General features: G+C 33.3%; 1 protein-coding gene across 3 annotated transcripts in view; it reads right to left on the bottom strand.

The window, feature by feature from the left end:
• Positions 1 to 24,723, bottom strand: part of ADAMTS19 (ADAM metallopeptidase with thrombospondin type 1 motif 19) — a 303,272-nt gene that overhangs the window by 101,073 nt on the left and 177,476 nt on the right. For all 3 annotated transcript variants that reach the window (XM_079145927.1, XM_079145925.1, XM_079145926.1), the window contains 2 exons: positions 6,581 to 6,721; positions 5,263 to 5,413 (listed from right to left, as the gene is read on the bottom strand). In XM_079145927.1, the coding sequence (XP_079002053.1) occupies positions 5,263 to 5,413; positions 6,581 to 6,721 (292 nt within the window). The remainder of the gene's footprint in view (positions 1 to 5,262; positions 5,414 to 6,580; positions 6,722 to 24,723) is intronic.

Genomic DNA, 24,723 nt, shown 5'->3' with positions numbered 1-24,723 from the left:
TTATCTGCCCTCATATGTTGGATATTTTTAGTTATCACATTAATATTCTAGATTATGTTCATGTCATCTTGACATATAATATATCTAAGAATCAAGAGATGAGTGAAAATTAAGAATCATTACTCCATTGTTCAATAAATTCACTTATTGGTTCAGCAAATATTTACTGGGCATTCATTAAGATGCTAGAGATATAACGAAAGGGGGGAATGACAGTACTTCTGATGTTATGGGGCTTACCTCCAAGAGATCTGCTCTTTATAGAGCTTAGATGACCAATAGAAGCATGTGACACCAGTTGGATCCATTTAAAGGTCTATGTGTGTTATCGTTGGGATCTGTATTGTTTCCAAAGGCTCATGTGTTGGAGGCTTGGTCTCCAATGTAGTAACATTCAGAAGTGGGAAGAAATAGCAATTCTTTATCTTCAGACTTCATTTTATTAGATTAGTGTTCTACTTTTGAGATAGCTGAATCCTTTTTTGGAAAAAAGGTTTCCCTTAGCCTCCAGATCTTAATTTGTCTTGATTCTATTCCTACATCAACAGACTTCCCCCAAGTTTTATTTCATGCTGTATCCTCATCTTCCTACACTCTATGTAGGTGGTGACATAAGTCTCAGACCTTCAATCCTCTTGCTCTTCTAACTAACTCACTTTCCACTTTCAATGTGTTACCATTGAGTGTCCTCAAGATTACCTAATTGGTGATGTCCAAATCCCTGTCTCTCCTGGGTCTGTTTACATCTCTGTTTGGCTGTCTACTAGGCATCTATAAGGTCGAACATAACCAAAATTGAATTGAATTGAATTGTTTTCTGTTTCCTCTTGCAATCTTCCTTCCAAGATAAATACATGGCTTGCTCTCTCATCTCCTTCAGATATCTGCAAAAATGCCACATTCTCTAGGCCTTATTAGGCCACCTTATACAAATAGCACTATCTCCACCAGCCTACCCACTAGTGTTCCCTATCCTTCCTACCTGAATTTATATTTCTCCAAAATAGTTATCAACAACTGACAACGGACACATTACTTACATATGCATGTATTATACACACATATATGTATAGATACATGTGCATGTGTCTATATCCATATCTATATGTATATGTATATACTTATTTACTGTGTATCTTGACAAAAATGTAAACTCCATGAGGCTAGAGACTTTGCTTTTTGTTTCCTGCTACATTATTAGTACATAGTACAGTGCCTTGAAAGTAGTTGGAACCCTGTAAATATTTGTTAAATCAATACCTGAATTAATAAATAATCTCTTCTATGATGCTGTCTGCTTTTTCACTTTGAATCTAATTTTAAATTGGAAAATAAAAGTTGAGAGAAAAAGAAGAACATGTCTAAGTAAAATTTAAAACAATTTATTTGTGCAATGTCTAGTTTAACAAGGGAATATCCTAGAATAGTAAGAAACAGCCATTTGAAAAATGTTCAATAAGCAGTTATATTGTCAGTGATGGAAAAAATAAGTTCAGATGAGTTAGTATGACAAAATATGAATAGAAAAACCAGCTTAGAAAAAATTACTAGTTATGTTTTAACCCTGATGGAGTAGTTGTTATAGGAGACAATAAGAATTCAGTTTAAGCACAGAATCTGATCTAAAGTTTTTCCCATAGAGCAGACAATGTATAAAAAACAGTTTATTCCAAGTTTTCTGAGGAATCTCCATACTGCTTTCCATAATGGTTGCACCATTTTGCATTCCCACCAGCAATGTATGAGTGTACCTTTTCCTAGTCAACATTTATTGTTGCTTGTTTTCTTGATAATTGCCATTCTGATTGGAGTGAGATGAAATCTTCCTTTTGATTTGCATTTCTCTAGTTGCTAGAGATGTTGAATTTTTTTTTTTTTGTATATTTGTTGATACACTGTATATTTTCTTCTGTGAAGTGTCTGTTCAGTTCCTTAGCCCATTTATTAATTGGGTTATTTGTTTTTTTGGTGTTAATTTTTTTGAGTTCTTTATATATCCTAGAGATTAATGTTACTCCTCGGTTTATACCCAAAGGACTTAAAATCAGCATGCTACAGTGACACAGCCACATCAATGTTTACAACAGCTTAACTCACAATAGCTGAACTGTGGAAACAACCTAGGTGCCCTTCAACAGATGACTGGATAAAGAAAATGATATATATATGTGTGTATATATATATAGATATATAGATATAGATATAGAGATAGAGATATATATCTATATATATATAATGGAATATTACTCAGTTTTAAAGAAAAAGAAATTATGGCATTTGCTGGTAAATGGTAAATGGAGCTGGAGAATATCATACTAAGGGAAATAAGCCAAATCCCAAAACCAAAGGCTGAATATTTTCTCTGATATGCAGATGCTAATTCACAATAAGTGGGGGGAGAGGGAAGAATAGGGTTCCTTTATATTAGGTGGAAGGGAGTTCAGGGAGGGGAAGGGTTATGGGGGTAGGAAGGACAGTGGAGTGAAACAGACATTATTATATCATGAATATACATGACTGCATGACCCATGTGATCCTACAATATATACAATCAGAAAAATGAAAAATTACACTCCATTTATGTATGATCTAGATCTATCAAAATGTACAAATGAATTCTATTGTCATGTACACCTAATTAAAATGAATTTAAAAAATTTTAAAAGTTTAATTTCCATTAAGAGGCAGAAGCACATAATGAGTTTGCATCTAACACTCCTTCTTAATAAATATTAATAACCTCACACTGTTATTTCACCTCTCAAGGCCTCACATTGATCCATAAAATGGGATTCGATGGCAACTATAGCATAGAATTATTATAAAAATCCTATTAGATCATAAACATTCAATCTAAATCATATTATATGATGAACATAAATAATTGAACACACTTTATGGCAGGTATTCAAGTTCAAATATTGTAGAATGGTTCTAGTAAAATTCAAGTAACTACAATACAATATGATACATCATTAAGAGTAATTTCTAAAAGCTTCTAAAAATATTTTTTTAGTCTTTTTTGTGTTGCTATAACAGAATGACTGAGACTGAGTAATTTATAATAAACAGAAGTGTGTTGGCTCACAGTTCCAGAGGCTGAGAAGTCTAACACGGTTTACATATGAGGTATCTCTCCAAAAGCGAATGTGTGTGACAATACAAGCATATTCAGAGGTGAAATGACTGTGACGAGAGCCTTAACCCAGTCAGTGAACTAATCCTCTGGTGGGGATTAACTGTGTGCTAACTGAAGGCGGGTAGGGTGTGCTGGAGAAGGTGGGCATTGGAACGTGCCTTTGGGGTATATATATTGTTAATATAGCGAGTGTAGTCCTCTGTTCCCTGAAGTGATTCCTGACCCATTTTCCTCCACCACATCCCACCACTATGGTGTTTAGCCTCACCTTAAGCCCTGAAAACCAAAGCCAGTTATCTTTGGACTAAGACCTCTGCAACCAGGAGTCCCCAGATAAACTTTTCCTCCTCTAATTGTTCTCATCCAGAACTTTTGGTTAAGGCAGCGAGAAAGTTGACTAAAATACCCTGTCTTGAATAATCTCGCTGATAAGGGGATGATGATACATGATGGGGGGTGGGAGGGGGGCAAGAATGGAGGAAGGAGGGACTGTATAGAGGGAAAAGAGGGGTGGGAGGGGTGGGGGGAAGGAAAAAATAACAGAATGAATCAAACACCATTACCCTATGTAAATGTATGATTACACAAATGGTATACCTCTACTTCATGTACAGAGAAACAAGTTGTACCCCATTTGTTTACAATAAAAAAAAAAAATACCCTGTCTTAAAATAAAAAATAAACACGGCTGGGATGTGACTCAGTGATAAAGCATCCCTGGGTTCAATCACAGGTACCAAAAAAAAAGCTGTCCTGTCCACAAACTCAGCCCCGTATATCTCAAAACATTCATTTTATCATAAACATTTAAGAAAGAGGATTGTAATCAAATTTTTCATAATCTTAAGACTCCAAATATTTAAATAGAAGGTTAACAGAAGAAACCAGGGACAGAGTTTAGAGATCCAGAGCTCGCTAGTGTCGTAATGATCACACATGGTGCTGAGCTTCAAGGATCCAGACTGCTGCACATGCAAACCTCTGGAAATCAGGTCACAAGTGCATACTTACACCAACTCCTGCAGAGCTCCACTATTACCCCAGGAGTATTGCAGTCTGTAGACACACATGGGATGCAGCGCCAACTCCTTCGCACATTCACTTACTTAATTCTATATCAGATATTCACTGGATGCCTACATGTTCCAGCCAAGGGCTGGATGCTGGAGAAGCCAGCCTACAAACTCTTGTGTGAGATTGATAACAAGCAAAGAAAACAAACGAGTAAATAACACTTTTGATAAGAACTACAAAGTAATTAAAAATATGTCAGAACATATGTTCTGTTCTAATTAGGGTTTTTAATTATGCTATCAGTTCTCCAAAATAGCATTATTTTCAAACAATTCATTGCTCCCTTCCCCCAGTGAGGGGGTCCCAGAAATGCTGGCAGGATGAAATATAGCTACATTTCAGGAAACCTCTTCCAATTTCTTCTGTGTGTGACTACCAATTTATTCCTGAAGTACGAAACATGCATATGTGTTGGTAAGAGGTGGGGGAAGATGGACAGAGACATGGTAAACAGGAAGGGAAAATTAAGAAGGAAGGGTAAATAGAACTGAAGCTCTCACATCCACTAAGAAGGTACTTCTGCTTCATCCTTTAGATTTTCTAGATCTGATACACTGCCTGCTGAGAAATCAATTACTGATCATTTCAATACTAATATATGGACACTGATTATATATTTCCCCTTTTCCCTCTAGTTTATTTACAAATGTACTCTAACTTTTGTTCTATAAAATATGCTTTCAGAATTTTATTTTCAAGGTTTTCCTCCGCAATGACATGGTCACACATCGTATTTATTGCATTTCACCAAGTTACCATATAAGAAATTAGGAGATTTACAATAAAAGTATCGATCTATCACAATGCAAATGCTTGCCTGACTTCAGTAAATATTTTGAAGTAGAAATTGTTAAGTTCTTCTTTACTGATTGGTGAAGTAAAGAAGGCCTATGTCTTCTTTCAATCACTTCCAAAATAGAAGGGGAAATAATACACAAACCTTTTCTTAGAAAATTCAAAGACTGGGGTGTTTTCGACATACAAATTCTAAATCAGTACTTCAAACAATGAATGTGAGCCCTTAAAAATACCCTAGACACGACCCTTACCTGCATCTCTTGACAAAAAGAAGCCAAGGGTCCAAAGAGAATCTGACATTGCTCATCTGCAGTATATGTCATCCCTGGCAGCTTAGAGGGGACCATCACAGAATTTACACTCTGGGGATTTGTCTGTAACAAACAGTTACTGGCCTTGGACCTGTCAACATGCAGAGATGTGTAAAAATTTGAAATAATGTTAAAAGTTGCTATAATTGATTATCATAAAAGAAGAAACATTATTAATAGTATTAGAATTATACTTTTAATTAAAAGCTCTCTTATTGAATGCTTATAGAAATTATTTCATGTATGGATTCATTCATTTAAAGTGACATTTGATGTGATAATAGACATTTGATGTGATAATAGACTTGATTCATCTGAAGACAGCTTCGTGTGTCTTGTGTCTTCTTTAGGAACAAGTTCATTAGGGGCTACTGACAGGCAGATGCAACTCCTGATGCTGCATTCAAACTATTACATGCTTTGTTTACTATACTCTAGATCGTCACAACTAAGAGCATGCATAGAATACATTGCGATATTTCCAAACATATTTATGGTGATGTAATACACAATATTCTAGTAGACCTTAATATTCATTTAATAAAATAAAATAGACTTGCAAATTTGAAAATAAACAAAGTTCAGCTCTGAAGTGAATTTAGTTAGACAGGTGTTCCAATAATTCTTATTTAGATTTTTAAATACCTTAAATATCTACTTTACATATCACCATTTCAGCTGTTCCTTCTATTGTCAAAAGAACAGAAGTGAAGAACAAGGGCTCTACAGTGATAATTAGAATAATAGCAGTATTTTTCATTTCTTTTTCCAACCAAGAAGAAGCTAAGTGTTATTATTATTGAAGGAATAAAAGAAGATAATTGGGGTCTACTTCAATGGTAAAAACTATTTATTAGCAAATAAGATTTAGAGTTTAGAGTTAGCATAATGGAAAGGTGGAGATTTTATTCAGGAAGTGCTTTGTGATAGTAATAGATATTTTGGGTGGTAAGCATTTTTCCACTGGGAAATACTGAAGAGTCATTTAAATACTGTCATGAACTTTTTAAAAATCATCATAACAGTTTTCCAACCTTACAAATTATCTAATTCATCCCTTCATTTGAATAATGTAGAAATTAAGGAGCAGCTAAATAACATGTCCCAATCTGCAACATGAGTCAATAGAAGAGTCAAGATTGGAATCATGCCTTTACTTCTACTTTGGTGGCCTTTCCCTCTTATCACCTGCTGACTGGCAGTGGAAGTAAACACACACATACACTCACAATGCAACGATAATAAGTGATCTCAATACCTGAGAAACCTTTCCAGATCCTCCTTGCTACATGCAGACCATGAAACATCACCAAGATTTTGTCCTTTAATCCATTCACCAGACATGATATGAAGGCCATCGGCACATGAAGGGTGGTCATTGTCATGATTAATGCCCATGCTGATTCAAAATATATAAAGAAAATGATATATATTAATACTGTATGTAAAAGTTTCATTTATATAGCTAAGTAACAGTTAAAGTACTAAAAAATGGGAAAGAAATAGTTTTAAAGAAATTAATTTCAAAACAAAATTAGATTTAAGAGTAGTTTATTTTTTAACTTTTGTTACCCAGATTTTAGGTATTTTCATTTAATAAAGAATATTTCACCAATCAACCTAAAAAATACATGTTATGGTTACCTATATCAAAATGATATATTTTCTATGTAGTACTATACATGAAGCAGAAACACATACATGAAGCAGAAATTCAATCACCTATATCCTTATTCCTGCCTGAGTCAAGAATATTGTTTTTTACAAAATTGGAAACATTTTTTACAAATAGTTTAAAGCATTAACCTCTTAGTAATCTTCCTCCACTGCTTCATTATATCATCTTCTTCCACCTCAAATAAGCCAGTGTCTCTAGAAACCTTCGACCTTCTTGACCATCTTTATCTTTTTTAGTGAATCCTGAATCTGTTGATTTATGTTGAGCTCTATTCTGAAAATCACAGAATTACCTATGAATGGATGCTCTAGAATCCCCTTAAATTTAATGCCTCAAATTTGCCCTCTTTGCCTCCTTATTTTCTCTTTCAAATCTCTATTTACTTTCATATTCTTTTCTCTGCATTTTTTTACGAGCCACTACATCTTTCAAATACAGAACCTTCATATCATCATTTGTTCCTTCTTCTGCCAAATGATCGCTCATGCTATTTTATTATGTGGTAAGGGCAAGTCCTACCAATTCTTTTACATTCTTATTATCTAATAAGATAATCTTGAAAGCAGGTCAGTGCAACTGGTCCTGTGCACCTAATCTTTGCCAATATTCTGCTTCCCCTCTTCTACCATACTTCAATGAGATCTACTATAATAAAATCTGACTCTGCTTTCCTCTCCACCCTATGGCAATTTCCAGCTTCCTGCTTCTATATCATTTACTGCGATTTTTCTTCAGCAATATCAAATAACTGTAATTTATCAATTATTTTATTTCTTATTCTCTTGAAATTAATTGTTATTTAGCATGTCTTAGGTATCATATACCATATAAGGGCTTAAGAACCTGTAAATAACCCCATGGGGTCAGAACAATTATAATAAACATTTTGCTGGTAAGAAATAATTTAAGTTACACAACAAAAAATTGGAAAGTGAAAATATCTGAATGGAGGGTGGCAGAGATCTAGAACTCATGTGATCAACCAAAGCACACTGGGCATCCACGTATCTCAGCCCTACCCATGCCTTTTGAGTGCCTCCCCTTCAGTTTATTTGCCTAGACAACTTCTGCTTCATCTTCAGGATAATGCAGATTACTTCTGGAGGGCTTTCTTTCATTAGTCCCCACATCATCAATTTGTATTATTTTTTCTTCCTATCATAGGTTTCTGCAAACAACATTGTCACAGTGTTTTCTATATTGTAGAATACATTTTCACTTTTGATTAACTCTCCAAAGTCTAGAGGATAAGGACTTTCTAAGAGCCTGGAATGGAACAACCACATTCTTTGTAATCCATACTGAAATGGGGAACCATGCCTTCATATAGAAATCACTTATGTTTCAGAAAAACATTTATATAATTTCTAATTAACTCTTAGTGATGGTATTAAGATAAGTATTCATGAATGTACGATTAATATTGAAGAAGCAGAGTTTGTATTTATGAATGCTAAATCTGTGATGATGGCCTGATAGTTTGATATTCCCCTTTCTTTTTTAATGGTCTACATAAAAAATTAAAATTAACCCTCAAAATGAAAAATTTACAATAATCTATATCATGATTTACAACTCTAAATTAAAAGACATTGTTAAGGTTGCCAAGGGAAATAAGAACTAGACTACTTAGGTTTTCTCAGATCAAAATAAAACTTCTCAAGGATATCCAACTTCACTTTCATAATGGTAAATTGAAAAATTTGAATCAAATTTGTTATGACAATATGTTTTTGAAAGAAAAAAAATGATGTGGAAGTAATAAATAAATTCTACCCATATCATTAATGAATTAAGAGGAAAGGACAGCTTACTATGGCTGCTAACTTTGACTATGTTAATTCAGGTAATTAAAACTAAAACTACATTATTGAATACTATATATTTACAGTGCTACAAAAGTTCATAAGTGAATATTTCTTTCTAGTTTTAATTAATGCCTTAAAATAGTCTGTATCAATATATTAATAGAATAATTGACAATAGAGAGTAGGAAAATAAGTGTCTTCAGACTTTGAAAATAATGAGAAAATGTAAGAGAGTTTATGGAATATGTAGGAGCCAGTTCAATCAATGACATATTGAAGGGAAGAGAAGAAAGATGCTGAAGTTAGAGTTTTAATCTCTGTATCTTCCATCTATTTCTATGAGCAGAGGTAAGTTAAAAAACAATAAATAGATGAATGTGTTTCAAGTTTCTCATTTGTTAAATATACATTCCTGATTGATTTGTTGTGAGGGTGATGCCAAGTGCCTGCACAGAACCTGTAACACAGGACGAATCCATCATACTTCTTCATAGTGGGGCAGTGAATCAGAGAAATTTTATTGTATTAGTCTTAATTTGTCACATAGAAATAAATCTGTCTTCAAAGGTAATTTGCTGTGTGCTTTATTTGGTGAAAGTGTAAACCTGAGAAAATAATAATGACAAAATTATTTTGTTTAGATATCAAATTAAAACAACTAATCATAAGTCTCATTCAATCTCACAAATTGATAAGAATGCCTTTATGCAGTGTTAAGTGTTCAGTTCTGATGGGGCCCCATCAGTATCACTGTCTTGTCTCCCCCACAGATTCTGGCTGCAAACGCATCAGTGGGTGAACCAATAGTTAATGGCTACTTGCCATGTAGAAGATGCTCAACTCTTCCATTTCAAACGACACACAAACGCTAGTCTTTTTCAGAAATAATAAAACTTCCTAAATAATGGGTCTATTTGAAAGAAGGAGAGTGACTGCTTCCAAGATTTAGCAATTTGGACATTACCCAAAGGAGTATAATATGATTTTCCAAATTGGGAAGATTATAACCTCTCATCCAGATGGTCATTTTCACTGTGGGATCCTGATTTTCATGTAAGAAATTAACTTCAGCCATGGAGAGATCTGGTGATTCAAGCATTGTTTACCATTAGTGAAAATTTCCTAAGGCTGTTTCATTTGTAATAGAAAAGATTATCATAAAATTGGGACAGGGCTTTTTTTAACCACACATCTGGAATTATCAGGAGACAAGTCTAAGTCCTGATTCTACAGCTTTGAAATAAAACAATTAACTGTGAACCTTTCTCTGTGCCAGTCACCATATTAGTCATTGACAATGATATCATTTAATCCTCACAATATCCCCATGATGTTTCTATTATAATCACTTCTATTTCACAGAGGAAGAAGGCACCAAGGTAAATGGTGGAGCTGTGACTCAAACCCAGGCATTCTGATGCTTAGGCAGACAGACCTCAAAATCACCCCCACGGTACTGCTTCTCTTTCTGGATCAAACTCCCTTCCTGCAGACGATTTATTGTGCTCCAATAATGCTAATCCCTCTGCCATTTTAGCAGAAACACACCTCTAAATATACAGCTTTGTAACCAAGTGGCATACATTGCATGGAAAACATTCTTAAAGTAAGACATTAGCAACACCTCTTCTCACACTGTGCAATTGAACTACATTTTAATAATCTCAGTTTAAATTCATTTTGACAAAAAGCCTTGGGCAAATAAACTCTCCACTAAGGTTGTACATGGTTGTCAAGTCAACTGAAAAAATATTTTTATCTTATAAAACTTCTCAACTTGTTTAAAAGTGCCTGCCAGGAAGTTTTGTGATATCCTGCGGAAAGCTGGAGAAGCATTTGGATTTTGAAGATGGTCCCTTTTGATGTTTAAAGAGTCAGAGAGGAGAGCACTTATGAATTCACTCTCATATTTTGGATAATTTGGAAAGGATCTGATTTGTAAACAGCAATATTTTAAAAGAGAAGATTTTTTTAGCTGACTACATTAACATTTTTCATGACATATCTCCCACTAGAAGCCATATATTATGTGAAAAAAAAAAAAAGAAACAAACTATCACAATGTCTAACTGAAGTGTATTAGATAATCAAAAATTACATTTAATTTCATATAATCCAATGGGCATATCTGATTTGGCGTAATTTCACTGCTGTGTGTTCATAAAGAAAAATTCAGACATTAAGAATTATAAGATATTTTAGTACCTGGTATTTCTTTTGATATTTTAAATATTTAAATCATTTAACTCATTTTAGTATGCACAAAAATGAAATATTTTTATTAGTAAGTCAAAAGCTTTGTAAAGCAAATCAGTAGCAATAAGGTAAAAAATTCAAGAAAAAAAAATTGTTTGACATACAGAAAAAAGAGATTCCTTTTGACTTGCTGTGTGTTATGTAGCCAGCTTGCACAGCACTAACATACACCTGTTGAGAACCCATTATGTGCTGGTAATGTACTGAGCCAGGGTCATAACGATACATAAGATTCAGTTTCCACCCTCCCAGAGTTTATCATCTACTGGGATTGGAACACTATCCCTTGCCCCCATGCAGCCCAGTGATGGCTGAATCTTGTTAGTTCTGTGCCTTAGCTCTGCTCTTTGTCCCTCCCTTTCCATCTCTACTGTTATCAGTCAAGATAGGTGCTGATTCACTTCACTTGTGCTTTAGAATGTCTGTGGGACTGACCTCCTGCCCCTCGACTCTTCTCATCCTTTAGTGATGCTAGCTGCTTATGGATGCATTCATATGAGAAGGTTTGTTTCTTGTGAAAATGTCATAAAAATCTCTTAAATTTCTTTGGCAAGTAGAGATACTGAAAATGTGAATAATGGACCACTCACACCATAATTTCAGGGCATACTGTTAGGTTAGTTAAAAGGAAGATTCATGGCCCTTCTTCCCAACCAAGTGAAAGAGAATATATATGGATTAAACCTACGAAACTGTATGGTAGCACATTTTTTAGATGATTCTTATTCACTCAAAATCCTGGCAACTAATGATCTACAGATAAAAATCAACTGTTTCATTACTCAAACCATCTGTAATCGGACTTCAGTCTAATTTTCTCTGGAACAGTTAATTCTAGCCTAACCTTTAGGTACAGTTTTATTAGAAAGCTTTCCCTTGCTAATCTGCACCTAACAAATCCAGTTCAAATTTTGTCATATTTCCTCTATAAAGAACTCTTCAATAAATTCTAGCCCATATTTTTAATAACCTTTACCTTTGGTGCTTTTAAATTTATTCTATGTAAGACAAATCAGAACTGCTTATATTTCTGGTGAATTTTAATTAGTATCTGCAAATACCACCACTTAGAATGTTAAGTGTTCAGAGATCAGAAATCGCCGTTTTAAAAATTCTTTTAATCGTGTAATATCTTAATAAATGAATGACTACCTATTTATCAACTGATACAGACTTATGAAAGCTATTAAATATTCCTTAGCTGATGGAAAGTAGAAAATAATCTGGGGTCTTATCAACTTAGAAAAACTGTGAACCTAAAAAATTCATAAATCACCTGGTTAAAGAAGGTTGCTTGCCCTACTCCAGGCCATACATTGGCCAAGATACAGTAGAGAAATGCAAGCAGATGGCTGATCTTTGCAAGGCCATTCATTAGCTAGGTGACTTCTCATTTCTACCTACTCACTGTGACATCCAAACCTACACTGGATATGGGTGTGAGAGGAGTGCACACTGAAGCCCCATTATGCTAATTAACTGCCTAGTACTTTCTTTAAGTGTATTATTTTCTAAATACAGTATCTAATACAAAAGCTGTATCAGTAGTCTACGAGAGTCTTCATGATAAGCAAACACACTAACTAGCCTTTGAAAGCTACGGAATCACTCCAAGAATGAATGAAGATATGTTAAGGCTAATGGAATCTGGAAATCTCCCTTTTACATTATAAATTAACTACACTACTACCAATTATTATTGTCATTCATTCGCTGTAGTGTGTGCCAACCACTGTGCCATGAAATTAGATTATTGCCAATTCTAACAATGAATCTTAAAATTTTTCCAAATATCAGGGGTGAAGAAACCAAGAACAGAATTTTTCCAAAGCACATTTACTGAGCACCTGGCAGAGCAAGAATTCAAGTCTAAGCTCTGCTTTTCCTCTGACCTATCACTTAGGTCGTGTGTAACATTCGCTTAAGGACATGTGCCAGAGGAGACACTTGTGGCATCTGCTATAGAGAATTCTAAAGAGGTCAACAGGAGAACAGGAAATTTACATGTAGTCATTACCAATTTTAATGGGTTAGGGGACATTTAGTACAGAAAAATTAACTTTGAACATTCTTTAGGAGTTATAGGTTTCTAGAAAGAAGAGTAATTTTTTGTCTATTAAAGCAATCTGGTATTATTTCATCTACTTTCCATTCTAAAAGTCCTATGGGATGCTGTATTGGTTTCATCTTGATTTCTCATTTTTTACTGACTGGCTATTTTCCTTTTAGATTATATCCTCTCTTTCTTATGTCAGGTACACTGCACATCACCATAGAATGAATTTTATTCCTTTTTGAAAGTGATTCTTACAAGCTGTGAGAGATGAATTAAATCTATGTGTGACCAGATGCTCCCTAGGGCCTATACTATCTTCCTATTGAATTATTTAAATTTTATCTATTTTTTTTTTACTTTTCCAAGATTTATTGAGGTATGATGACAAATAAAAATTATAAAATTTGTAAGTTATCATTCTTATGGTAAGAACACATGAGGATCTACTCTCTTAGAAAAATTTCAGAGAATAATACATAAATATAATAATAATTTAAAATGTACAGTCCCCACACTGTACATTAGGTTTCCAATACTTATTCATGTTAAAACTGAAGAATTTTCTGAGGATTTTCCACTCTGCTTTCCAGAGTGGCTGCACCAATTTGCAACTCCACCAGTAATGTAAAAGTGTGCCTTTTTCCCCACATCCACACCGACATCTATTATTGTTTGTGTTCTTGATAATGGCCATTCTAATTGGAGTAAGATGAAATCTTAGAGTTGTTTTAATTTGCATTTCTCTAATTACTAGAAATGTTGAACACTTTTTCATATATTTATTAATCACCTATATGTCTTCTTCTGAAGTGTCTGTCCAGTTCCTTGACCCATTTATTGATTGGGTTCTTTGTATTTTTGGTGTAAAGTTTTGTAAGTTCTTTATAAATTTTGGAGATAAGTGTTCTATCTGAAATGCGTGTGGAAAAGATTTTCTCCCACTCTGTAGGCTCTCTTTTCATATTATTGATTGTATCCTTTGCTGAGAAAAAGCTTTTTAGTTTGAGTCCATTCCATTTATCAATTCTTGCTTTGATTTCTTGTGCTTTGGGAGTCTTGTTAAAGAAGTCTGATCCTAAGCCAACATGATGAAGATTCGGGCCTACTTTGTCTTCTATTTGGTGCAGATTCTCTGGTCTAATTCCTAAGTCCTTGATTCCTTTGAGTTGAGTTTTGTGTAGGGTGAGAGAGAGAGGTTTAATTTCATTTTAGTGTATATGAATTTCCAGCTTTCCTAGCATATTTGTTGAACAGGCTATCTTTTCTCCATTGTATGTTTTTGGCTCCTAGTGAAATAAACCAATCCCAAAAAACCAAAGGCCAAATGTTTTCCCTGATAAGTGGATGATGATATATAATGGGGGTGGGGAGGTAGGGGATGAGAGAAGAATGGAGGAACTTTAGATTATGTAGAGGGAAAGGAAGCGGTGTATGAAAAATGGTGGAATGAGACAGACATGTATGATTACATGAATTGTATGAATCTACATCGTGCACAACCATATGTACCCCATTTGTGTACAATGAATCAAAATGCAGTCTGTAAAAAATAAATAAAATTAAATAGAATTAAACTAAAAAACTGAAGGATTATAGCCTTTGACTAATATCTCTCCCTTTTCCCAGTCCCCATCCCCTAGTAACCAAAATTCTACTGTTATTCTGAATTCATCAGTTTTTTAGATTCCACGTTAATGAGGAATCTTATTCCAGATGCAGTATTAATCAATGCCTGATTTATTTCACCAAGATAAATCCCTTAAGTTTCGTCTAAGTTGTTACAAATAATAGGATCTCCTTATTTTTAGACTGAATAATATTCAATTTGAGTGAGTACATGTGCATGTGTTTGTGTATGGGTGTCTACTCATCTGTCAACAGACAGGTAGACTGTTTTCATATCTTTGTTATTGAGAATCAGCAGCATTTTAGATAAAATAGTCCCATTGCTAAAACTGCTAGATTTGGCTTTTCCAAGGTCATGACATCAGGACTTGCATAAAATAGTTGGATAGGCCTGTAACTAGACTACAAAAGTTGTCTCATCATCATTGAAATACATGTTTTCAAATATTTTATTTTCAATTAGAATTCAAAGTATCATCAAGTACCAAGAAGGAAAAATATTTTGCCAAGTTTATATTTGCTTAGCCATGAAATCTTATTTTATTTTATTCAGTCAAGATGGTTGCATTCCTTGACCCAAATAATTCTCTACTTCTAGGACTCAACTATCTTCAATCTGAATCTCAACATGACTGTCCAATGGATGAGCATCCATACAAGATATATCATTCATATATCAAGTATTTCAGTACCTATAATGTACAGTACACTCAACTTTATGTGGTAGAAGAAAAATATATTAGATATTAATTCTGTTTTCATAAATTGCTCTCCAGTTGGAGACCTCTGTGCACATGCATGTACACACGCACACACATAATCACTATAAATTTGTATACAAAACAATAAACAATGACAAGTGATATATACAATAAATTGTGTGAGATGTTATAAAAGAAATGTTTGACATTTTCAGTCACACTTCCCAGTTTAATTTCTCAAAGGTGTAACTTTTGTCTTGTCTATTAATGGATAACATTTTAATAGGTATAAATCAATAGGGTTGAGACTTCGCATAAGACAGAAAAGCATGGCTAAAGACATGCTGTTTTAAAATTACGGATCATTCATAATCATTGAAATAGAGAAGTAGGTTATAAGTTAGAAAAATAAATTCTGACTACTCTATAAAACTCGAGAATTTAAGGTTAAGGAATTTGGAGTTCATTCATTAGGTAGGAAGCAGGAATAAAAATTTCTGAACTGGAGATCATCACCAAGATTAAGGAGGAGGAGAATCTTGCTAATGCTGTGATACAAGCTAGATAGATTTGGTACTAAAGATAAGAAGACCAGTGACGTGGGTATTGCAAGAGTCTAAGCCTAAAGGAATAACGGAGAGGCAACAGGATAGCTACTTCAGAGGAAGAGTGACTAGAATTTGATAACTGATGATGGCAGAGAATAAGGAGAGAAAGAGTTAAAGATGCTTCAGATATCTCAACTAATGGTCTGGTAGCAGTATTGGTGCCAGTAGCAGAATCACAGATGTCTTATGTTGCAGGTTTATAACCTGGCTCTACTTTCAGTTTTATCCAGGCACAATTTCCAGAGGAATATGTGTGCAAATGTCATTGATTTCCAAAGGCTTATTAGGCACAAGGCATCTGTAGTCTTAGTACTCTGGCAATGCTTAGGACTTTAGCAGGTGTCCCAAATATTTATTGCCTTCAAGGAACTAACTTTGCATATCTATTGCCTCATTAGTCTCAAAGTCCTGAGGAAACTCCTGAGTGACCAATTTAGTGGAGAAGCTACATTTCTATGCCAAAATTCAATGATATACATTAGTCCTTTCCCTGAGTCAGAAAACAAAATGAAAACCAAAAACATATGTGCATGCTTCACTGTATCATAAAGTGCTCTGTTTTTGTAATGATACAACATGTACGTCCTTTCCTGTAACTAACTTTATCAAACTCAATATCTCTATAAAGTAGGCAGTCTCATTTTCATATGAGATTCTTTTTTTTTTCATATGAGATTCTTAATCACTGAATAAGAGGTATATGTTTAAAGCACTCTTGTTTAACTTATAAAATATAGAACTCTGCTATGACTTCTTAAATAACTTATTTGTCACTATTACAAAAAATAGTCATAAATGTGCTAAAATAAGTTATAAAATTATATCATACATCATTTCAAGTCAAATTTTTTTATAAACTTTATGTTCACAGCACTATTCCAAAAATATAACATGTCCTAAAAGGACACTTTTATAATTAGCTGAAGAAAGTTTTGAGCAATCAGATATTAAAGTGTCAGAAAATAGATACTGTTTTAATAATGCAAAACAGTGACCACACCTCCGTCTTTATAATTATTTTTTTGAATATGTATTTTAAAAATAATGGCACTAAATTAAGCAAGTAGACAAAAAGTGAGTTGTTAAACCATTCCACAAGCAAACACATACAAATACAAATTAAAGAACAATTATTAAAAGCATTATACTCAAAGTTGGTAAAATGAGTTAAATCTGTATTTACAAATATTGTTTGGTAAATGTTCTCTAATTAAATTTGGATAGATGTTGTTACAAGGCCTCCCAAACTAGTTTTCCACACTCAGAAATGTTTAAACATGTTTCATGTGTTGAACACTTTTTATGTACTTACATTGTTATCAAAACATCAAAGTTTATTTAATGGGCACATATAAAATGTGTTAGGGATATAATGTTAAATTACAAAGACAGAAAAACAAGAAAGAAAAAAGACAGACCTTGTCCTTAGGAAACTTGATCATGAAAATAATGTTAACTTGAAATTGTGAAAAATTAGGAATGAATTACATATAACCTATAAGAGAGATACTAAGGAGATTCAAACCACTCACAGGGCACACCTCTGAAGAAATGATCTGAAAGAAAAATTAGAGAACACTGGAAAAGAGGGTAGGAGGACTTTGCATACTCAGGTTGTGTCCATCTGAATGTATCTGTGTAATCTGATAGGTAAAATTGGTATTGTTTTGTGGTTTCAACTGGTGTTCTTATGAAGGATGCTAAGGTTTGTTTTCATATAAGTCATGGATAAATCTCTAGGGGTTATGTCATTGTATCCTTTGCCTTTCTCTAACGGAGCTCTGTTCATTTTGGGTATTGACGTCACTTGATATTAAGGAAGTATTACATGTCATGCATGTTAGGAATATATTCACTGATGGTGATTTTTCTTCTGTGTTAGACTTTTCCTTGTTATATTCAATTTGAATAGCTCTTTGTATATCTTTTCCTTAAAACATTTATAACTTCATTTCTAGAATCACAGCCATTCCCTATTTAAAAATGAAAAAAGAGCCAACAAAACTAAATAAAAACCCTAGAGTATGGAGTCAGTCTGGTATACTTTGATGTGATGTATAAAGCAGAACCACCTTTCTGAAACTTTTGTTACTGAATGATTCATTTCCTTCACTGACTGTAGGCACATCTTTATTGTGTGATATGTTTCCACATCTGTTCATATTCACGTCATTTTTTTCTTTCTCTTTCTCTCTCTTTTTTTTTTTTTTTTTTTTTTTGTGGTACTGGGGATTGAACCCCGGTCTTGTGCTTGCAAGGCAAGCACTCTACCAACTGAGCTAGATCACCAGCCCTTTCTTGAATTGACTTTGCTTATTCAAGTGCTAGTATTTATATTAAAATAAATGTATTAATATGTGACAGCTCACTTTCTTTATCCCCATATTTTTAAAAATAAGAACCTTTTCTCTACTGATTTTTCCATATGGATTTTATGATAAGAACATCAGATAAAATAAATTAAATGAAAATGAAATTCCATTGGTACTTTTGAATATATCATTTTATATTTATATATTCATATATAGGTAATTGTCACTTTACAGTATTGACTGTTTCTTTCTAAACCCAAAAAAAGTCTTTCCATTTTTATGACTCTGATTATAAATTCTTTCTTTTATAAAGTTTTACACATTCCTTTAAAAGTTTATTTCAAAGTATTTGTTTACATTTATTTTGTTACCTTATTTCCATCTTCAATGTAAACAATTTTCTTCTTTCTTTATAGTTTGAAAATAGCTGTTATTCATGTAATGAAAATAAGTTTTTATATACTTTTGAAACAGGCTAATAAAAATTATTTCTTAATACAATTTTAGTAGATCTTCTTGTGTTTTCCAAATACACAGTTGTGTTCATTTTTTTGCCCCTTCCCAGTTTTGATTTTTATTTTAAAATTATGTATTGTTATCATAATAAATATATACAATATATGCATATGCAAACTATGTATGTGGGTGGGTCCATGTATGGGTTATGTAGTCCAATAAAATCATATGTTTAGGAAAACTCTCACAAAAATTAAAATCCTAAGACAAAATTCACTGGAGATCCTTGTCAGGCTTTTTTTGTTTTGTTTTTTAGTTGTAGATGGTCACAATACCTTTATTTTATTTACTTAATTTTATGTGGTGCTGAGGATCAAACCCAGTGCCTTCACATGGGTATGCTCTACAACCCAGCCATAACCCCAGCCTCCTTATCAGCCATCTTATCAGATCACAGGTCTTTGCCTTCTTTTGTGTGTTGTTTAGAAAGTCTTTCAATTCTGAAGTCGTACAGATAGTGTCCTATATTTTCTCCTGAAAGTCTTATGTAATATTTTAGCTCTTAGCTTATCTGGAATTGGTTTTCATATATGGTCTGAAGAAGGTGTTCTATTTAATTTCTGCATATGGAAATCCAATTACAGCATCACATTCTTCTAAATTGTCAATCTCCACTAATCTACTAAATAGTACCTTGTTTAGACAGGAGGTGATCAGACCTACATGGCCAGTTTGACTCTATCTTTGTCCTGTTGTTCTACTTGAATGTACAAAAGACGCTGTCTTAAGTTACTATAGTTGTGTAATAGGTCTTTGTTTCTTGGTGGAGCTAGACTCCACACCACTCTCCTCCCCACCCTCCTGTGCCTTCACCTCTCTCCTCATCTTTTCCTTCTTGAAGAGTATGTGAGTTATGTGCATTTACATATGTATTTTGAAAGTACTTTGTTAACTTTCATTTTGAAAAGCCCTGTCAGTATGTTTATTGGAAGGTGCATGGGCCTCTAAATCATTTACAGCAGATGTGAAATCTTCATTTTACATCTGTCCATAAATAGAATTTATTTTCATTGCTATATGCTTAATTTAGTTACTTTTAATAAAGGCATACATTTCCTATCTTTTGTCAAATTTATTCCCAAGTATTTTGTTTTATGTAGTGTTAAAGCAAATGTTATTCTCTTTTTAAAGTGATAGTTTGTATTTTTGCTGTTGACATCTGATTTTGTATAGCTATCTTATATCCAATAATTTACTAAACTCACCAATTAATTCCATACTTTACATTATATTAAGTTTTTCTGTAGGTAATTAAATCATTTGTGAATTAAAATAGTCTTATTTCTTCCAGTCTCAACTGCATACTTGTTTGTACCTCAGTACATACAGAAAGAGGTGTAGTGAGATCATTGCTGTTTTGTTTGGTTTTTTTTTCATTTTGTGGAATGTTTTACTATCAAGACTGATGTTTCCCATTTTTTTTTGTATATATACTTGAGAAAATTTGATTTTATTTCGATTTTTTTTCTCTGTATAATGAGGTAGTTCTAGTTGTTACTTTTAATCTGTTAATGTGTGATTAAGTTCTTAAATAATACCTGACTTTTATTATCCCAGAAATGATAACTTCATCTCATTTGATTACATTTGCTTATTTGTACTCTGCTGTTTTATTTTGTCTAAGTCATTCTTAGAGAAGAATGAACTGTAATTTTCCTTCTTCATAATTGTTCCTTCCTTTTCATATTACCTTAATGCTAGCCTCAACTAATGAGTTTTTTTCATTTTTAGAAAAAGTAGATTATTAATAGCATTATTTTTCCTTGAATCTTTTCCTATGTCTGGCCTGGTATTTTCTTTGGGAAGATTTAAAAGTACTGATTAAAATTCTTTAAATAGTTATAGAATTTTAGGTCCTTCATTATATTTTCTCAGAATTTTCTCATTTCATTTTCACATGATTTTAATTTTTGTTGTGAAAATATTCAGTATATTTTCTTAGAAGTTTTAATATTTCTGTATTTCTGTGTTACATCCTTCCTATTACTGTTGAACCATTACTTTTTTTTTTCTTGATTATTCTATGGTAGTTTTACTAACATTTTCATGGATATAATTTTGGTTTCACTGTCGATTTTAATGATTTTTTCCTCTTACATTAATTTGTACTCTTTTTATTTCTTCCTGTAATTTCTTCTACTTTGTCATTTTTCTAATTTCCTAATTTAAAAACTTAGGTCATTAATTTCATTATTAAACTGTTATGTGTATATAAAGTTTCTCATATTCTTCCATGTACTACTTTCTCTGCATGCCTCAAAATTGTTGAAGAGAATATTTGTTTTTATTTCACTATGAGACTATTCTGGGTTCATAATAACTTCTTTGATCAACGGATTTTTCAAAAGTTGGTTTTTGAATTTTTAAATGTAATTTTTAGTTTTTTAAAAATATTTTCAAACTTAATTGCATTGTGGTCAGAAAAGTTCATCTGTTGATTAATTTTTTATAATGTGCTTAGACTTGTAGAATATTCTTTGTAAATGTGCAGTGTGTTTTAGAGTAGGTGTTCCTCATTTATGGTTATAGGTTCTATTATCTGCCAAGAAAGTAATCTTTTTGACTATTCAAATCTTTTCTCTTTTAAAAAATCTTTCTGTTCACTTGACTATCATTTACAGAGAGCTGAGTTAACCACCCAACACACCATAATTGTAGTTATATCTATTTCTTCTTGTAGTTTTTACATGTTTGCCTTTATTCTTTAAAGCTATGTCATTAGGTTCTGGTTGAGTCCATTGATTTCTTTTTCACCCCATGGGTTATAGGAAATCATTCATTTCCAGCTGGCTGAAGATAGACATTGCCAGGCAAGCAGTTCTGAAACTTAATCCCCAATAACCAGAGTGCATTAAATCCCCAGTTCCTCTGTCCAATACCAAGACTCAACTCACTGTGAATGAGAAACTTCTGCTCTCTTCCATTTTAATAGATTTCTCCTACCTCTAGTATACAGACATTTCTCCTTGTGGCCCTTTAGCTTGACTGTATATAAAAATGATTACTCTCTTTTTAGTTTTTTTGAGTGTGTAAAATGGAGTTGGGGAATTTCAATGTCTTCTCAACTTCTATTTGATCCAAAATCCTAACATAAAATTTTAAAGTGAAAATAAATGCCTACATTTTACTAAGATAATAACAAATAAGTTCCTCAAACAGATTTTATTCATTTCTGCTGAGAATACAGGAGGTAATATATTATACACGTTTAGTGATAACAAATTTATCTGTTTATTCACCAAGTACATTTTAAAATATATTCTATGTCCTAAACACCCTATAATTACTGTTTTCAATGCTGGAAATATGAAAACAGGAATTTATTACATGAAAAAAGTATAATAGTTAAGGTAGGATATTAAACAAATTTTATAGGGAAAATTAAAGTGGGAAAAGGGGAACAAACCAAAGTGTTTGTTTTTAATTTTAAAATATAAGAAAAGCCTCAGTGAAAAAAGATATTTGGGAAGAAAACTAAAGAAGAATAGAGTCAGCCATATGGATTTCAGCAACTTTTAAGGCAGAAAGAAGAGAAAATGCAAAGGCCTTGAAGTGGGTGTTTGTTTCACGTGTTGGAGTTACAGCAAAGGACAATAAATCAGGAGCATAGGGAGTAAGGACAGAATGACCAAGTGTAAGGGAAGGAAGCTAGAACAGGTAGAGCCAGAGGGTGATGGGGAGTGATGGGATTTCACCAAGTGAGACAGGAAGCTCTTGGAAGGTCTCAAGCAAAGAAGTCAGGCAATTTGCTTAGTTTCAGAACAATCTTCCTAACTCTGGGATGAAACCAGACTCTGTAGAGAAAGCAAGAGCTGCAAAATATATATCACTGTAGAGACTACTGTAATAACCCAATAATCCAGTTGAGAGGTGATGGTAGCTTAGTCCAACATGGTAGAAGGACAATTAGAAGGAATCAGATGTGGAGATATTTATGATGATAGAGTTGACAGTTTACAGGTTGAATGTGGACTGAGGAACAGAGAAGGCTGAAACATAATTCCATGTTTTTCAAGTGACAGCTAGAAGAATGGATTGTCCACTTAATATGATAAGAAGATCTCAGGGGATAAAACTTTGGAGCACAGAAGGAATTATTTTCATATGAGTGTGCTTGAATAACATCTCCCTCCATGTAGATGGACTTGGATATATTTCAAAATACAGAATGTTATTACTCTAAAAGTTTATTTGATAACTTATTAAAAGTCCCAGGTAATATAAAATACACTAAATAATTTCAATATGCATATAGCATCCACTTTCTTATCAAGTTTCACTGTAATTCTGTGCAGAATATTTCTTTAATTATTTACTAAGATAACTACCATATGTATTAAATCTTTTACTTAAATATATATTTGTTGAATAACTAATATATACTATCAAATCTATTAGGAATGCCATTATAAGCAAAAACATATGTTTTATCCCCTCTTAGAGATTATAGCCAAGTGAAGTATATGTCTGATAGATGAACAAATTTGTACATTTACAAAGGAAGTGGTGCCATTAAGATGTTTAATAACGAAAGTGACCCACAAAGAATATTTTCTTCAGGAAATGGCTATGGATCTGATACATGAACTATGAACAGGAAGAGAAAATTACTCAAAGATGGGGAGAAAGAGCATTTCAGGTAGGGGTAGCTGCCTGGGTCTATGTCCTGCAGTGCGTGGAAATACAGTACATTAGAAACACAGAGACATCTCTAGTGTGGCTGCTGTGCAGAATGGCCACAGTATGGAGAATGAGAGGGATCACTGAAGAGATAAGGTGAGGACATAATCCAGAGCCTAGAATCAGTTGAGTAGAGCTCAGTTAGCTAGCACTCTTCCACATTTCTGGCACAGTACTGTAATTAATGTAATGGGTTTTGGATCTGGACACACTTGGCATTCAATGTCCACTCAGGCACTTATTAGCTGTGTGAGCTTTGGCAATGACTATCTCTAAAATAAAGTTAACATTATTGCCTTCCTTCTTCAGGTGGGGGTAGAAGTCTTTGGCCCCAAGGTGCTATGCCTCAGCAAAGTTTTGCTCTTCAGAGCAAAAATCTTCAGATTTAACAAGGCCAGAAAATGGTCACATGATTGTTTTTAATAAATACCTTTAAAATTATTATTTCCTTAGCAATTGATATATTTTTCAATGCCTAAGACCTGGATTGAATTTTAGTAAATATTAAATCTGGGCCTAAATTTTAGTAAAACCATATCCAATAATAAAGAAATTATTTTACTTTGGTTGGAACCCACAGAGATAACTGAATTAACTTGTAGACCTAAAGAAATATCATGTGGGAATGTGTGTGTGTGGGGGGGGTGTTTGTATTCTCTCTTTGTATCACTGTTTCTGTTCCCGCTATCCCTTGTATGTATGAAACAATATTATCTAAAACACCATTGGATATTCATACAAAATATTTTATTATTTGCAACAAATTGCATCACAGAATAATGTCTAAACACACTTCACATATGTTTGTTAACAGACAGAAATAAGTACAGACCACCTGTCTGACTACAATTTTAAGATTGCTTCTTTTGCAACTCAAACACAATTTCCCAGTGAAACATGGACATAAAGAGTAGGGGTCTGCCATTCCTGTTACATGACAACGTTCAAACTGTGGCCTGTACACTGGCTCCTATTTGGTGAACACTTTGAAGCTACTGATTTGTATGTAGACAAGTAGCAAGTGGTAGAATGGTCATCAGTTACATCACTAAGCACATAGTTTAGTGTAGCAGGCTTTTTTCCTTTTTTTTTTTTTTTTTTTCATTTCGTCTTTTTCAGTGAAGGGACCTATGTGAAGTATTCTGTCATAGTTTCTTATC

The sequence above is a fragment of the Sciurus vulgaris genome (genome assembly GCF_902686455.1).
Source record: "Sciurus vulgaris genome assembly, chromosome: 6".
In the NCBI taxonomy this organism is placed as follows: domain Eukaryota; kingdom Metazoa; phylum Chordata; class Mammalia; order Rodentia; family Sciuridae; genus Sciurus; species Sciurus vulgaris.
Note: the sequence above shows the minus strand (reverse complement) of the source record. Positions and strands in the feature narration are given on the sequence as shown.